The following is a 19,889-nucleotide window of genomic DNA, read 5'->3' on the forward strand; positions in this document are numbered from 1 at the left end:
AACCAAATTATCATTCTCCAGAATATTTAACCAATGTAAATACCTGTATTTTCTTAGTTGTGTCCCCTCTTCAGCTGATGACATTTTGTTGATTTATGATCATAATGTGTATTAGATTAGATATTATGTTTAGCACAACTGAACTTAGGTCTGTCTGTCTGGCTGTGTGTGTGTGTGTGTGTGTGTGTGTGTGTGTGTAAACAACTTAAAGTCAAAAACCGCTGGACTGATTACCATATTTGGTGGGTGTATTACCATGGGTGTCTAGTTGGGAAATTGTTCAAATCAAAATGATCTTACCACCGGTGTATGATTTTGGTCAAAAAAACATATCTTAAAAGGTATTTGGTCAGTGAGACTGACACTTGGTGAGTTGTTTCTAGAAGTGTTATCCTGCAGATTTTCTTCAAAATATTGTGACACAATTGACCCTAGAAACCATGACCACGCCCTTAGTAACAACCAAATGGCAGTATATGGTGGTCAAATAACAACATCATCTTTGGTCAAATAACATCATTTGGTAAGCAAGTGTGTAAGCATCCGAAAAATGTATGCAAATATGTCTAACAATATGACCACGCCCATGGTAACAGCCAAATGATTGCCTATATTGCAAAGATAACAACAGGGTTGGAGAGGCAAGTTGATAATCATTCAGCAAATAAACAACTATACCTAGTATGTATCAGTGTGTGGATAACATTTGTAAAAAAAAAACTGTACAGTTGTGCTACAATGCCATTGGCACTATTGTTATGTATGTGATTTATATTAATGAGATCCTGTATTGCCTACTGTAATTGCTACAATCCTAAAGCTATTAGACTACATTGACTACTTACTAAAATAATTTCAAATTATGCACATATACCATGTAAGACCAAATACAATGTCAGTAAGTCATTTACTAAATTTGGTTATGATAGAAAACTGATTCCTCAATAACATGTTATATCTTTTTTGCAGAAGAGGTCAAGCATGTCCCCACATTGGTGCTTTGCTGTTTTTGCTAGCTGAGATTATTGCTTGTGGACATGAGACTCTTCCAGATGATGCCTCCTGCACAGATGTCTTGTGCCCAGTGGCCATTACCCCAAAACAGCACATGTAACACCTAAAACCATGTGGGATGTGGAGATAAAGAAATTCTCTGTCAACAGAACATCAAATACAAAGGACTATGCACCACAAGTTGCTCCACAATTGAAGCCTGAAGAAAATTATCAGCGAGTGCTTAAACTGGTATATGATGTTCAAAATGCAAACAAACAATCAGCAATGCCACCTGTTGTGAAAAAAGTAGATGTTAATCATTTTCATGTTGACCATTTACATTTACCAGAACCCACTATTGTGACAGACATGCCAGAACATTGTCATGAGTTTGACATCCTATTTTGTTACGAGAAATCAATTGTGGCCTATCCATTACCAGTGTACAAGCGCCATCATCAGAATGGTTTGATCAGAGAAAAGGAACAATTACAGGAAGTAAAGTATACAGAATCATAAAACAGATCCACACAAGATAGTGAAAGACATTATTCAATATGAATTAGATTCAAATCTGAACACTAGTATTCCATCAGTAGCCTGGGGAATAAAAAATGAAGACAAAGCTGTCAAACAGTATATCAGTGATCTAAGTACAAAATGCAAGGATGTAAAGTTCACCAGACCAGGTTTACTTGTTTATTATACCAGGTTTACTTGTTTATTATACCAGGTTTACTTGTTTATTATACCAGGTTTACTTGTTCATTATACCAGGTTTACTTGTTTATTATACCAGGTTTACTTGTTCATTATACCAGGTTTACTTGTTCATTACACCAGGTTTACTTGTTCATGATACACACCCATATATTAGAGTTAGTCTTGATAGGATTATTATCTGCTCATGTCATGGCAAAAAGCTAGTGGAAGTGAAATGTTCCTATTTTTATCGTAATCAGTACTTGATGGATATTGTGAAACAAGGTAAACTTGACTATGTCCATGTGGTTGACAATAAAATCTTTGTAAAGAAAGGGTAGTCTCGGGGCTATTTTGAGCAAATAACTCTTCAGTTAGCACTGTCAAAGGTAACTAGACCTGAAATGCTTGTCTGGTCAAAAGTGGGATACATTGTTATTCCAGTTCAATTTGATGAAGTGTACTGAGAGAATACATTTTTTGATGATTACATTGTTCCGGAAATTCTGACTGAAAGAATCAAATTTGGATGAAAGTGATGTTAATGATTAGTAAAAATTATTGAAATATACTCGTGTCTTTTTTTCTACTTTGAGATTTGGGACCCTGAAGAGATGGAAAAATGAGCTGAAGGGAAACACCATACCACTTGGTGAAATAATTGTATATTTGTGTGTCAGCTTTTGAGTTGTAGATGACCATGATGACTCATGATTCATTTTTAGCATTCAATGGACAAACTAACAAGATTCAAGTCCATCCAAAGTTCACAAAAATGCATTTATTTCTCCAGGAATGGTGTCCCCTTTTCTGGATTGGCACATTTAAAGAGGCATGGTTTGCAACTTCTTTTTTTTTTTTGGGGGGGGGGTTCATTTTGGTTACTTATATGTACCACTGACTGTAACTTGTCTAATGGCCAGTAATCCACATGCAAAGCCCATACCCTGTTACCTATTGTATGTTATACCATAACATAATATGACAGACCCCCACGGCTTCACAATGGATGGTAGAGCATACACAATTTATTTTCACGAGTGATTCGGTTTATTCTGCCACCGTATTTACACGAGCGATCCTGAAAATACAGCAGAATATACCAAGTCACTCATGAAAATAACTTCTGTATGCTCTAGAGCACTAATATTACACTATGGCAAGGATTGTTTTCTTTCTTCCTACTATAAAATTGATGTACTGATGCATACATTTTGGTACCTAAGGGAGTGAACACACCATTCCTTGTACATGATGGACGTGTTGAAGGTGATCCTCAAATGTTGTATTACAGTTGAGTATCTTCAAGAAATAGTTCAACTATGTTGCAATTAAGAATAACCATAGTAGTTCATCATTCGCAGTTAATATCACCAATAAACCTATTCAAAAATCATCCCTACAAAACATATTGTACCTGTATAACCCATTGTAATTAGCATTTGGTTACAAAAAAAAATTCTTCATTCCACGAGTTATGAAAATCATGTGTTGCTACAGTGGACATTCTTTTAGAAAAGGTTTGAACCAGATTTAAACTGAGTGCCTCAAATAATGGCTAAATCATAGGTTTTTTGTTCCTAAAATGTACATACATTGTCGGAATGCAAATATCTGAGTTATAGCTAGCTTGTATGGCGTACAATTATAACTAAACATTAATTATGAAACCTTATGAAATTTGACAAAAATTATCAATGAACCATTACGATTATAAACTACATCAATTAAACAATCACGTCTTTACCATCAATGCATGTACTAAACAAGTCTCCATAGGAGATAACCCCCCCCCCTTCAAATGTGACTAAATGGAGACATGATTTAAAAGAAATTGGTGGCAACAAATGAATAGTACAAAATGTCTGTGACAATGCAGGGAATTGCTAAATGTCAGTACCTGAACCTGAAGATCCAGATCTAGGTCAAAGGTCAATGTCTAATTTGAATGTCTAATCTTATTTGAATGGGGTTTCTATGTATTACAGATTTTGAGTTATGATTTTAACTACAAATATGGCTCCATTCGGTGAAAGTGATATGACACCAAAGATAATGCTTGTGTATAATTCCTTTAGGCTATATCCTATTAATGCACACTTCAATTCAATAAAGTTTAGTACATACTCCAAACATAACTAATCACACATGTTCTGAAAACTTGATATAACTTTTAGTTTCAATCACTCATTTGCATAATTAATGATTTTTAGTAATTAAGCTATGCACTCTTCACATACAACCTATGATGTTATCTGTGCCATATACACCATCATTTGGTTGTTTCTATGGAGTAGTCTTTTTTGCTAAGTAGATTCCCTTTCTTGAATATATATCTATATATATATATGTTGCTATGGATGAGTTCTTGTTGCTAGGCAAACAATGTGTGAGATCATTTCATTAATGTTTATTCACTTGCCTAACCATTGTTTTTGCAATATACACCATCACTTGACTTGGTAAAGGTGTGTTCACATTGCTAGGCATATTTCCAAACATTTTTGAATAATTATTTACTTGCCTACCCATTCCTTCACTTATATTTGCATTACACGGCATCATTGAACTGTAGCTAGGGGAGTGTTTTTTTGCTATGCACATTTGCATACATATTTTGATGTTTAGGAGGAGGGCAGGTTGTAATCAAGCCAATTGTGTCCAAATATTTTCAACAATAACTGCAGAATAATACCACACCGAGTTTCAACCTCATTAACCACACAGTTTCAAGATATAAGATTTTGACCAAAATTAAGATTTTTAGACCTAATTTGCATATCACTGATGGGATCATCATGTTATGAATACAGTTTCATCTAAACCTTCCAAAATCCATTTCCAGTAAATTTCAGCCAAATCTGTCCAGTTTTTTAAAAATGTTTATGCACATGCTAGTCCGTGCTAGGTATATGTGCTCATTCACTGAATGATTATCCAGTTGCCTATCCAACCCTGTTGTTACTAATGCAATATATGCAATCATTTGACTGTTGCTATGGGCGTGGTCATGTTGCTATACATATTTGCATACATTTTAAAAATATTTGGTCACTTGTCTATGAATCCCTGATGTATCTTTGTAATATACGTGGTCATTAAGCAGTTGCTATGGGTGTGGTCTTGTTGCTAGGCACATTTACATACATTTTTTGAATTTTTGACATCCATATATGCATCAGCTCAAAAAAACTGTCAAATGACACATTTTTTATTTTCAACACTTTAAAAGCTAAAGCATCACATGAAGGATGCAAACAACTGTGACAAAGTTATGACTGTCAGTTAACAAGTATGCAAGTCAAAATCAATTGTTGAACACAACTTAAATATGTTTGTATTCTTCCAAATATTTCTTTCTTGCAGTAATCTAACACAGGATTTCAGTTACACTATGTTTAAAGCTATTAGATATAACTGACAAAATTATCTATTATAACATCTTTGTAAAAGACAGTAACAAACTATTGGAAAAGGTACAAGTACTGGATGCAGCTTTTATCAAAAGAGAAAAACATTTTTGAAAAGAATCAACAGCTGTGACCCTGTTAGGCCAAAAAAAAAATCTGGTTCTGGAAAAGGGTAAACTTTCTAAAGTGGTGCGACGACGCGCATTTTTTTTTCCTAATTATTTTTTTCGCAAATTAGTAAATACACATTTTTGACACTTTACATGCTCTCGGAAGATGTCATACAACTCTGGAAGTTGGCACTGTTGTATGGCAAGTTTTGTACGATGCGGATCAATCATCCATTAGGGCATCACTAGTCACATTTACAAATTTATCTTATCGCCCAGTGATTTGCAGTTATAATCCCATCCAAGATAATAACGAGTCTTGCCTTGCAACCACTGTATACATGTAATGTCATTGTGCAACTTGTAACGTTAAATAACGAGAAATAGGTCTGTCCAACGGACGTAGAGGAGGCAGTGTTTTCTTTCGAGCACCGTCCAGCATCAGTCTGTATACGCTACGATGTTCGACACGTCTTTCCATCTCATCGCAGATGGAAAGACGTGTCGAACATCGTAGCGCATACATCCAGAGCTAACTGCTTACGCTACAGGAAAATCTTTGTATTCAGAAGGCAGAACAAAACGATCACCAGAACTTAGAACACCTCGAAAGTCAGCTTAATTGATATCAACATTTCGATTACTCACGACGTACTCAAACTTCAGACATTTTCGAAACATGTGAGCGGTTTACCACCGAGCACAATGAACACACTATTTCCCGTGATTCCCATCAACCACGCTCATCGTACATATTACGTACACATATCATACGGGGGTTATGGGTATGCAACAGTACTAGAAGAAAAGGGTACCCGTTACCAAATAGAAGTGCGCCATCACACGAGTTAAATTTTTCCGCTAGCCTTGCATACAGTGTTGATCGAAGGGGAATTGTAAATAAGGAACGGGAAAGCAAAAATTATCGGAAAGAAAAGGATCGACGAGGGGGTATTCAGTGCACGCGCGCGCTGACCAGCTAGAACCAGACATATTTTTTGGGGGGCCTTATACATGTATTCTTACAGTTTTATAAGAATGAGATGACAGTAATATATCATTGTTTATTTTGTGTACTGTATAATATGCTGAAGTACACTCATAAGATTTTAGATTTGTTTTCAACCTCAGCAAGGATTGGTTTCACAAGAATATGTAATCCGCCAGTACTAACTAGAGTATTAATTCATCTTGACAGATATACTATGGCTAATAATAAAAATAAAATAGCGCAAATATTGTGTTGTCGTACAACTTCATGTTCATGGCAATGATTGATAATATAATTTTGTGAAGATTTAAAGTTGTAACCAAAATAAAAAAATTATAACTAATTTGCATCATAATAATCCAGCCATCCTATGTTGGAAGTGTACAAGACAAGTATAGCAACATCCTAATCAAACTTTAAAGTGATGTGTCTACAAGGTTTTGTACTTCTTTTTATTTTTTAAATCAATTTGGAACCAAGTCATACCAATGTAACAGGTTAACTTTCTTGGTTGTCGTATTGTAATATTGTAAAAGCCAGCTACATTCAGTTTATATGGGTAGGTGATGAAACAGCTGTCTTACAACATATTACATATTCAAGTCATAGACCAAACTGGCCCCACGACACACTTTATAACCAGATGAAATAGTACAGTAAACATTATAGCTAATTAACAATATACTGTTCTCAGCTAAAGGAGGACATATCTACACATTCTCAACAAAGTTAAGCCCAATCTACTGGGTAATTTCAAAGTTGAAGATTTTTGAGGAAAAGCATACATTTCTTTTTACCTAATTTGAAGATCACTAATGAGATCACCATGTGCTTGAGATTTCTGCACATGCAGATCCCTACATTCCCATGAAATTTAAGCTTTAATCTGTCGGTTATTTTACAAGTGAAAAATTATTATAACCAAAACACAACTTTTAGACTTTATTTGCATATCACTCATAGTATCAACATGTTATGATTATTCCATAGAATAACACTTCTAAAAACATCTCACCAAGTTTCAGTCTCATTGACGAAGTACTTTTTAGATATAAATTGTTTACCAAAATTCACATTTTTACTAATCACTGATGAGATCATTATGTTATTAATATCTTGTTTTATCTATACATTCCTAGCCCCATTAAATTTCACCCCAATCAGCTCAAAAGTTTTGGAATTAAAGACTTTTGACCAAAAAGATTTTTAGCCCTAATTTGCATATTACTGATGGCATCATCATGTTGTGAACAATTCTTAATCTAAACACCTTTAAGAATGTTCCTACCAATTTTTAGACATATCTGCCTAGTAATTTTTGAGTTTAAGTTTTTTGACCAAAAAATCACACTTTTTTACCCAAATCATAGCGGTGATGTGATCATTTTGACTTGTACAATTTCCCAACTAGACACATAAGGTAATATACCCACCAATTATCACTCCAGCGGTTTTTGACTTTAAGTTGTTTACACACACACACACACACACACACACACATACAGACAGACAGACAGACATTTAAATAGTGATGCCTATAGCACTATTGAACCTTATCAGTGTAGTTATGCTAAAAATTCTAATGAGTGTTCTTTAGCACTTGAGCAGATTGTTTTAATTTTCGATCAATCATTCTCTTTATTTCAGTAAGTGTTCATTTGGTGAATGACTATCCAGTTGCCTATCCAACCATGTTGCTATCTTTACGATATATGCTATCATTTGGCTGTTGCTATGGATGTGGTCTTGTTGCTAGGCATATTTACATACATTTCTTGAATGTTTATCCAATTGTCTATTAATCCCCTTTGTTATCTTTGCAATATATGTGATCATTTGGCTGTTGCTATGGGCGTGGTCTTGTTGCTAAGCATATTTACATACATTTTTTGAATGTTTATTTAATTGTCTATTAATCCCCTTTGTTATCTTTGCAATATATGTGATCAATTTGGCTGTTGCTATGGGCGTGGTCTTGTTGCCAGGCACATTTGCATACATTTTTTGAATGTTTATTCATTTGTCTTTCTAGTCCTGTTGTTATCTTTGCAATATACATGATTATTTGGCTGTTGCTATGGGCGTGGTCTTGTTGCTAGGCAAATTTACATACATTTTTTGAACGTTTATTCAATTGTCTATTAATCCCTGTTGTTATCTTTGTGAAATACACCACCGTTTGGCTGTTGCTATGGGCGTGGTCATGGTTGCTACGGTATTTGCATACATTTTTTGAATGTTTACTCATTTGCCTACCATATGATGTTGTTATTTGACCAAAATATACTGCCATTTGGTTGTTGCTAAGGGCGTGGTCATGGTCGCTAGGGCCAATTTTGTCAAAATGTTTTGAAGAATAACACTCAGAAACATCTCACCAAGTTTCAGACTCGGTGACCAAGTACTTTTTTAGATATAAGTTTTTGACCAAATATGAACATTTGTACACCTAATTTGCATATCACTCATGGAATCATGGTATGCTTAATATATCTTTGTCCATACATCCCTAGATACATTCCCATTAAATTTCAGCCCAATCTGCTCAGTAGTTTTGGAATTTTAGATTTTTAACCAAAAAGACACATTTTTAGCCCTAATTTGCATATCACTGATGGAATCATCCCGTCATGAACAAATCTTACTTTACACCCCCTTAAGAATGTTCCCACCAAATTTCGCACCAATCTGCTCAGTAGTTTCTGAGTTTAAGTTTTTTGACCAAAAATCACATTTTTTGACCCAAATCACACATCTGTGATGTGATCATTTTGATTTGAATAATTTCCCAACTAGACACCCAAGGTAATGGACCACCAAATATCGTGGCAATCGGTTCAGCGGTTTTTGACTTTAAGTTGTTTACACACACACACACACACACACACACATCCACACACACACACACACACACACACACACACACACACACACACACAGACTGACAGACAGACGCCAGGCGATCCCTATAGCACTACTGAACCTCAGTTCAGTTGTGCTAATAAAAAGGACTATAATAATAAATCACAACAGACACAATTGTTGAAAGGTTTGTCTCTGACAGAGTGTGATCTAAAAGTGTTGACTAGGACTACATGAAAGATATCGTATCCCTGTATTGACAGATAATACTAATACCTACATCCTAAGAACACAACACGTTGAATATACCATATTGGACTGTTCTAATTTAACTTGTTTCATTAATGGGTTAGTCTAGTTCCTATACAGTATCATTATGATTTATACCTTCACTTACAGTATAGTCAAGGCTCTGACGAAAGGTGTTAATTATGGCTCAACCCCATTGTGAGTAACACATGAACAGCACATGCCACTAGTAATAAAGAGGTGTCATCACTGCTCACTAAATATTAATTTGGTACTGTTTTTACAATGTCCAACCAGGACTCCACCGCAGGTATGTTTAAACTAAATCATGTGCGGGCGCAACAACATAATCATGTTTATATGAATGCTGTATGAGGGAGCACATGAATGTGAATATCTATATCTTAGCATGTATTCAAATTGTAATTATGACAACATGAATAGCAAATGTGGATAACAATCTGAGGCTACGTTTTCCCTGTGAATGGACTAGAAAAGCTGTGTAAATGGCAAAAATACAGACTTGTGCTGTTCTGTTTGCTGATAATGTGTGGGTGTGAGGTTTTGAAATCATTACACAAAAAATCTAGAATATAACCTTGGTAGAAAAATATATAAAAATAACTTGTTAATTCCATTGTCACTTGTAGTATTACTAATATTATAGTATTGATATGTGTAAAACAAACAGTCTTTGAACTCAGCTAACCCTTGTTTATTAGAAATAATTGCACACAGGAATCATTGAGTTTTATTGTAACACACCATATAACTATGTGCCAATTATTCAGTTTAGGGAGGTTATGATATTTGTGATAGCAGACTCCCCTGCTCCACCCACAAAAGACACATTTTTATGCTCTAATTTGCATATCACTGATAAAATCAGCATATCATCAGTACTTCTAATTCTAAACACTCCTAAGTGCGTTCCCACCATACCTAATTTGCATATCACTGATAGGACCATTACTTCACCAGCAATTCTTAAATTAACACCCCTAATCTTACTCCTATCACATTACAGGTTAATCTGCTAAGTAGTTTTGGTATTATAGATTTTTGACCCAAAACCACACATCTCTGATGCAATCATTTTCATTTGAACAATTTTCCATCTACATGCCCTATGGTATGTCCCATCAAATGTCAAGGCAATCAGTCTTTCAAAATACCTTTATTATGAGTTGTCTGTATTACCTCTTTTTTGACTTATAGAATCAATATATTATTTTAACCATGGTGACTGGTTGAATTCTAATACTTTATGAACATTCTTGTAACATTCAAACCTAGATTGGTATATAACTGTATATAACTATAGATATCTAGAGTGTAAAACATTAATTTTTACCCCTCAGTAGTAATGTATTTATCTTGAATTTCATACAAACCTACATGTACATTGGTATCTATAACTATCGATTTCTATATACCAAACTGTTCCCATTTTACTTCTGTAAGACCCACTCCTCTCCTCACAACTGACAATTCATTTACTATATGCCATATGGTTGTCAATGTCAGCAGTGATTTGATGACATGGTGTGATATTATGATACCAAACCCGACACCTTAGCCATTAATTTTTGGCAACACTGGACTGTTCATTACCATGGTTACACGGATGATATAGTAAAAGTGAACTTGTTTTGATCATTTCATAACCATAGCTTATAACAATGTAAAGTACAGTGTCTGCAATCAAAATAATGTTAATTTAATTTTTGAGTGGTCACTAAATGCCAACCTACAGGTTATTTCACAAGTAGCTTACATATGATGTGGAGTGATAGGATGCCAAAATCACAAAATAATGCTAAACTAAACATAGTTAGTCAAAGGAAAATGTGACCCTCCCCTATCCCATTTTCTAAAATATGACCCTTCTCCAAGAACCGATTTGTAAAGGGTGAACCCCCCCCCTCCTAATTCCGCTGGCCATACCCCCCTTTAAATTACTGAAGGCTTCCTAATTTAACTTGTTCCATCAGTGCGTTTCACTCCATAATGTTTATTTAAATGAATTTATATCTTTAAAACTATATACAATGGAATCCAGTTGTCCTGAAACACAGCATTCTGTCATGACAAAAATAATATTCATATTGCTACATTTTACTGTCAGTCACAGAAAAAATCCTACCAACATTACTACTTGTGGTACATTTCTTTCTATGAGATACCAGTATTTAAGCAGATCATCACCAACTAAGTATATATTGTTACTCCATGTATGTTGACAATCTAAGACATTGGTAACCTATGCAAAATTATGTAGCAATGTTGATAACATTTTGGTTCTCTACATTGTAGATGATGAAATGTAGTAATTCTAGTATAAATGTTGACATCCTAGATGATAAATTTGTAGCATAGTAAGATTTTGTGTTGAACCACACATTGTTCTGTTTTAGGTTAACTGGTTTCTATTGTAACTTAAGACATTGTACAATTTTGACGAATGTCTTTGTCAGAACATATAACTGATGACATACAGTTCACAATTCTAAAAGTTGTCCACAAAACAAGTGTAAATTGTGTATCCTCACTCACTACCTCTACATGTTATTAATGATGTGTCATCAACATGTTCCCTCACAACACTTTTTGATATCAGGATTTACCTAAAGCATATGTACAGTTAGTTCCCCTCATGTTTGCTGCTGACAACCGTATGGCATATAGTAAATGAATTGTCAGTTGTGAGGAGAGAATTGGGTCTTACAGAAGTGACTGGCTTTGAATCTGCAGGTTGCAGGATTGAGCCCCATCGCTGCCGTTTGTTTCTGAGTGGCTAAAGTCCTTGGGCAAGATTTGAACCATGCATGTGCTTCAGTCACCCCAGCTGTATAATTGGGGACCTGGTAGGATAGAGGTTGCAGTTTGAATGCTTTAAACCTGTGCACTTATAAAGGCTGTAATGGAATGTATGCTCCCCAGGGAGTTGAGGAAGTATAAAGGGGCGTTGTGTCGCTATAGATCCATGCTAGGGGTAATAATTGTAAAGCGAGAAACAATCGTGTAATGTGTAATAGATACAGTTTAGGTATTGGTTAATATGTATTACTGATTAGGTACCCTCCCCACCCCTATGACACTGAATGGAGACATGTTTTAACAGGAATTAGTTGCAACAAAGATTTACCTCTGTGATTGAATGTAGAAATGGTTTAAAACAAATTAGTGACAACAAAGTGATACTAAAGAGTGTGTCGGTCACATAAAGGAAATGACTGGATTTTGGTAATTGAACGGGAAATTAAAATTCATGGTCAAAGGTCGAGGTCTGAAAAGTAAGTTTACACCAACTACATTGTAATGTAGGGATAGACTCTTAAAGTTGAATGAAGTCTCCACATATTAAAGCTTTTGACTTTTGCAGTAAATCATGATTGTCCATGTATATTCATTAAAAGTTATGTAAACACCAAAAGTAATGCATGCACTCTACATTTCTCTGCTTCTCTTGTTCTACATTACATTACTTTTAAACATACATGCTACAAACTCTATGCAAGACACAGCTTGATTTTGATAATTCAACTAACAGGTCAGGGTCAAAGGTCACTTTCTTTCAACAGAACTTGCAAGTGATTATATGGGCTTACACACTTGAATGGATGTTCTTTGTATTGAAGTTTTTATGTTATGCAACTTAATATATTGATTTATTACTCAAAATATGGCCACCATTCATTAAAAAGTTATATGAGCACTATAAAAATTATCCTTGTGTATATTTGTCTTCTGCTATATTAACGATGGACATGATTTAAAAGAAACTGGCAACAAATAAATATGACAAAGTGATAGTTGTGTAATAAGCAATAAATGGCTGAATTTTGATAATTGACCTTGAAGGTTATCAAGGTGAAAGGTCAATATCTTAAAAGAAAGCTTGTACCTGATAATAAAAGGGGTAGACACTTGAATGGAGTCTCTATGTATGATAGTTTTTAGTTATGTCATAAATATTGATTTTAAACTACTAATATGGTTGCCATTCAATCAAAATTGCATATGTTGCAAATAAAGTGATGTGTGTATGTACCATATGACCTGTCATATTTTTGGCAGGTTTGAAAGAAATTGGACAAGTCATCTCTGAGAAATAACATATTACAGATGCACGGTCAGTAGGATTGATGGACAGACAGACGGATGAAGGGAGGGATGAATACATGTACAGACTGTCGGACGGATGGAACCCACTCTAATAGCCCCATTCACAGGACTGCATATAAGGATAGCACCTTCGGCTGTATGTAAATTATTGACATTACAAATTGCAAAGTGGTTATTTAATTGTTTCATACTGTAAACTATTTTATACAACAAAATAAAATTTTACAAAATGCTGTTTTGTATACTTCTTTATTCAGAGGTAGGTCAGAATATCATCCCTTGGCCACGTTTTGGGATGATATCACGACCATACTGACAGAGTGTGAAATATTTGGCAGGATGGCAGAAATTACATGAGAGACCAAGTTGAGTGTATATTTCTGCTATCCTTTCAAAAGATTGTGTGGTTGTATATATCTCCCACCCCCCTAAAATATTATGCACCCTAATTTGATGTTGCTCTTTAAAATATCAATCTGTGAAACCATTGTTCACAAAAGCTGTTGCTAGGTATATTTGCATACATTTTTGGAATATTTATGCATTTGTCTATTAATCCCTGTCCCCCATGCCTAAAATCTCCCCCAACAAGTTTTTGTGAAAGCAACCTTAATATCAAATTGTAAGCTTTATTGAAAAGAAGTATCATCCAATCACACAAACAGACCTAGTAGAAGTGAGCCACCAATGCAATGGTGGTGAATTGTGTGTTTCTGAACTTTCTTTTACGTCTGTTCATATTGCTTGAATATAGTTGTAAATTAACTTTGAATAAACAAGGGTAATCCCCTAGGCTAATCACATCTCTAGTCTGTTACAAAAACATGTCAAAATATAACTCTATAGAATTTCTATAGTAGTCTACAAAATATCTATAAAATCTTTTTGTAAGGGGAGCTGATTTTTTTATGAAAATATGCCGGTACTTACCTGATCAAGTTAAATTATTGTAAAAATATTCTCTGAAAAAATCAATTGACCCCACATTGGGATGTGTGTATATGTCACAGAGTAGATAAATAAGATATTAGTCATATAAAATCAACTTACTCTATCAGCAGCATTTACTTGGGCCCCAGCTTTCAGCAACAACTTACAGATATCCAAATGCCCTCTCTCAGCTCCATAATGTAGACTTGTCCTCTTGTTGTCCTATAATTAAAAGACACATTATGTATTAATCCTCCTGTTATAATATTGCAATGTATTATATCAATAATATGTGAAAAATTACTTGAAATGTTTCCCAAGTCTCATTATTATTATATAGATTGGTTAATGTTCACATAGAAAAAACTATGTATTTAAAATTTGACTTTATTTGTATTTATTACATGTAATGTGTACTGTAAAAGTATTTATTTTGATAAAATACCTGTCAGAAGTCATTATAAGAATTGATGATATTTTTGGTAAAATCACAAACATTCCTAGACATGCACCTCAATAATATTCAAATTGGTCAAATGTGTCAATCATGGTACCATGTTCTGTGTGGTTCTTAATACATATTGTTACAGTGAATTGTACTTCTAAAAAAATAGTTTCTGTCATATACATGACATTATTATTATTATTATTATTATTATTATTATTATTATTATTATTATTATTATTATTATTATATAGATTGGTTAATATTCACATATTTATTCATTTGTCTATTCATCCCTGTTATCTTTACAATATACATAACAATTTGGCTGTTGCTATGGTCTTGTTGCTAGGGAAATGTGCATATATTTGTGAACATATATTCACCTGTTTAGAAATCCCTGTTATCTTTGCATGGCATAATATAATTTTGCTGTTGCTATGGGTGTGGTCTTGTTACTAGGCATATCTACATACAATTTAGCAATTCTCTTTCATTTCCCACCAGTGTTATTTTAGCATTGTCATTGTTTACCAGTTGCTATGGGCGTGGTCTTGTTGCTAGGCATATCTACATACAATTTAGCAATTTTCTTTCATTTCTCATCACCAGTGTTATTTTAGCATTATGCCATTGTTGACCTGTTGCTATGGGCGTGGTCTTGTTGCTAGGCATATCTACATACAATTTAGCAATTCTCTTTCATTTCCCATCACCAGTGTTATTTTAGCATTATGTCATTGTTTATCTGTTGCTATGGGCGTGGTCTTGTTGCTAGGCATATCTACATACAATTTAGCAATTCTCTTTCATTTCCCATCACCAGTGTTATTTTAGCATTATGTCATTGTTGACCTGTTGCTATGGGTGTTGTGTTATTGCTAGGCATATCTACATACAATTTAGCAATTCTCTTTCATTTCCCATCACCAGTGTTATTTTAGCATTATGTCATTGTTTACCTGTTGCTATGGGTGTTGTCTTGTTATTCAATCATTTGACAGGGGCATGGGCATTGTCATGGTTGCTTGGGCCAATTACGCAAGTATGACACACTAACAATTTTCAGACTAACAGTAACACTTTCAGAATCATAACCAAATTTCATCCCCTCTAGTTTGAGAGGTAAAGCTCAATATCAAATCACTTGCATCATCTACAAGACAGACAGACAGTCAGACAGACTGACAGACAGACAGACAGACAGACAGACAGACAGACAGACAGACAGACATACTGACAGACACAGACAGACACAGACAGACAGACAGACAGACACAGACACAGACAGACAGACAGACAGACAGACAGACAGACAGGCATTTTACCTTGAGCAAACTTGTAGTTCAGTGTTAAAGTTAGGTATACAATGGTTCCAAGCAACCTCAAGGACAGATTAATTAGAAGTTCAAAACTCCCAGCCAATCAATTTGAGTTGACCGATCATATAACCCAATTTGATCACTATAGCTGTGGCTGTTTGACATACTAGGTTGGGAATACCATCACTTTTCAAAACATTGGAAACCAAAAGTACACACAGTTACATGTACTAAACATAACACACTAAGATGGATTGAGCTACTTAACTGCAAGTAATGCAGTAATCGGGTTACGTGATTGGTTCATTCAAATTGAGTGAAGGGAGTTATGGACATCTAACGAGATTTTTCAATGCAAGATGGTAAGGCTTAGTAATCATCAGAATTGATGCCTTCCCGTTGACTATGATGTCAATTGCACCTGGTAAATATATGAGTTCTAAGCATGATTGTTCTACAAAGATGGATTTTTACTGATCAGAAGTCATATTAGCTCCAGTTTCACAACTTGAAAATATACTACTCGCATTTGGTAGGAATCATTGACATACCTTGGGGGGGGGGGGGTATGTACAATTGTGACCATTTTGAATACAGGAAAACGTATAGTATTAGTAATTCTTGTAGTTGGTAATGATTTGCAATTGTGCGCTCTCTTGTTGATGCTTTTCAGAATTTATTTATTTATAGTTTGTTTGTCTTGTTTGTTTGTTTGTTTTTGTAAATATAACTAACTAAGCCTGAGTGCCCTGCGATTGTGGTTACCGGAGGTTCCCTTACAGTGGGTTGGGGCAGGGTCGGAAGATTTTTTGTCAAACCCCCAATTTATTTTAAGTACCCCCCCCCCCTTGCCATAGCCAAAAATGTTGATTTAGTATACTTCTGTTTCTGTATGAGTGTCTAGTTGAGGTTTTCCATTGTTTTCCAAATGGTCTCTGTGTTGTTTATTTCTTCATATCAGATGTACACCTATTACAGATTGGACGAACAGTTTTATTTATTTATTTTTTAAGTTTATGGCAGTTTCCGAGTTCACTATTTCTCGTGAGACTTCACAGTTTTTGCAACTTTATTATTTTTTATCGAATACGTAAAAAAAAGTTTAGATTCTGCAGTGAAAGCTAGGTGGGGGGGGGGGGGGTAACCGGAACCAAACAATTATTGTTATTTGGCCTCATCCTCATGTACATCCTGTACTACACAATGCATATATTACAAATCTATCTGGGTGAGACTGAGACAGTGAGAATGAAATGAAACAAAAATTAATATCCAGTAGTATTAGTAACAGAATGACATGACATGCCACACCTCAAGAAGTGTTTTTTCTAAAGAACTACTGATATATACTCAGGTATTTTATTGGGGGTTCCAATCAAGATATCATATTTTTACTAGATTAAGGCCCCTGGTTTCCAGCAAAATGAATGTACATGATACTAGCGATATGCAACTCTATGAAATTTTACTATATTAAGACCTCAATTACTGGGGTTTCAATCAAAAATAATGTACACAATACTAGTATGCAACTCTATGTAAATTTTATCAGATGTCCCCCATCTTGTTTATGCACATTTGCTGCATAGAGATTTGTTATCTTTTCGCTACGTTACTTGACTGTCTGGAAACCATGGTAACAAAAATGGGGAAATATCATAAAGCTGACAGAGTTTTCCATATATTTTACCATGGCAATATATTCGTTGGTGAGTGTATGTCAATTACAGCAACCGTATGTCTTGTGATGTTTTCCACCTGACCAACCAACCAACCAACCAACCAACCAACCAACCATTCCTGCCATGTCTCACATCACTCATCTTAATTCATACCCTGCTGTATATAGGTTACATAGGCTGACAGACCCCTGCATAGATACTATGATGAATACAGGACAGTGCCAACATGTTCTCCTGAATGGCTAGTAGATGGCTTTACAAACTATAAATACTTGTTTGGGGGCCAGCAATCAATTTTACAGGTCACCTATACTTTTCATCACTTCCCCAGGGAATAGAAAAAATATTCTGTGTATAATAACTAACAAAAAGCCTGTACGCATGTCTATTTGACCTTTGACCTAACATCTCATTTGACCTTTGACCTTATCAGCTGTATGTTTAGTACACAGCTTTACATGTTTTGTCTATACATATATAGTAAACAGCTGACTGTCTAAGTTCACTAAGTGACCGTCCATGTAATTTTAGTTCAAATACAATGTTTTAATATTTCATAGGTATTTGATTAGCCTGTGATCAGAATGGGTTATTAATCTTAACTTGCAGATTGAAAGCTTGATTTGTCATCACAAGGGCTGGACAAGATTGACAAGAGTACAATTATGGTTCAATCCTTGCCCACTAATTTTAGTCAAAGAATTGGCAGTGGTGAGGCTCACACCACCAACATACAGAAATCAAAGCTGACCAATTTATCAAAACAATCACTTCATTCCAATAAACTATAGTGCTATTAAGTTCACAACAATGTTTACTATAATTATATTGTATAACTTGTAAGTTACCTGAATTATTAATATTTCACATTCCTTGTATTGTTTTCTCCTTATACACTCTGTTCTACATTCTTAACTAATTTTTCTGTGTTTGTTCACTGTATCTGGGGCAGGGACCAGGACACTAATTTTTATGTGTTTGTTCACTGTATCTGGGGCAGGGACCAGGACAGTAATTTTTCTGTGTTTGTTCTCTGTATCTGGGGCAGGGACCAGGACACTAATTTTTATGTGTTTGTTCACTGTATCTGGGGCAGGGACCAGGACACTAATTTTTCTAGATGTTTCTTGCATTTGGGTAGGGACCAGGACACTAATTTTTCTAGATGTTTCTTGCATTTGGGTAGGGACCAGGACCCTAATTTTTCTCTGTTTGTTCACTGTATCTGGGACAGGGACCAGGACACTAATTTTTATGTGTTTGTTCACTGTATCTGGGGCAGGGACCAGGACACTAATTTTTCTCTGTTTGTTCACTGTATCTGGGGCAGGGACCAGGACACTAATTTTTATGTGTTTGTTCACTGTATCTGGGGCAGGGACCAGGACACTAATTTTTATGTGTTTGTTCACTGTATCTGGGGCAGGGACCAGGACACTAATTTTTATGTGTTTGTTCACTGTATCTGGGACAGGGACCAGGACACTAATTTTTATGTGTTTGTTCACTGTATCTGGGGCAGGGACCAGGACACTAATTTTTCTAGATGTTTCTTGCATTTGGGTAGGGACCAGGACCCTAATTTTTCTAGATGTTCCTTGCATTTGGGTAGGGGCCAGGACCCTAATTTTTCTCTGTTTGTTCACTGTATCTGGGGCAGGGACCAGGACACTAATTTTTCTAGATGTTTCTTGTATTTACAAAAGTTCAATGATACTGTACCGTACACGGACAATACAATGTATGTCAATAATAAATAAAACAAGTCATTGATGAGAATGACATATCCCCGCTATGATTGGGTTTTAAGGAATTATCACTGCCAGGCGGCCATATTGGATCATATCACAACAACAATGAATATGCACATGTATGTCATAGATCACTGTCCTAATACCAACTTTGAATGAGATATGTTCAAGCATGTCTGAGTTATGGCTTTGGACATGGAAAATTCACAAACAAAATGGCTGCAAGGCAGCCATATTGGATCGTATCACGACGATAATGGATATGCACATGTATGTCATAGAACACTGTCCTAATACCAACTTTGAATGAG

The 19,889-nt window shown here is 35.1% G+C and overlaps 1 protein-coding gene across 1 annotated transcript in view; it reads right to left on the reverse strand.

Annotated features, from left to right (window-relative positions):
- LOC144450382 (uncharacterized) overlaps positions 1 to 19,889 on the reverse strand; it is a 318,500-nt gene that overhangs the window by 52,566 nt on the left and 246,045 nt on the right. Inside the window, exon 12 of the mRNA XM_078140985.1 lies at positions 14,499 to 14,600. Coding sequence (XP_077997111.1) covers positions 14,499 to 14,600 — 102 coding nt within the window. The remainder of the gene's footprint in view (positions 1 to 14,498; positions 14,601 to 19,889) is intronic.

This window comes from Glandiceps talaboti, chromosome 19 (genome assembly GCF_964340395.1).
Source record: "Glandiceps talaboti chromosome 19, keGlaTala1.1, whole genome shotgun sequence".
Classification (NCBI taxonomy): domain Eukaryota; kingdom Metazoa; phylum Hemichordata; class Enteropneusta; family Spengelidae; genus Glandiceps; species Glandiceps talaboti.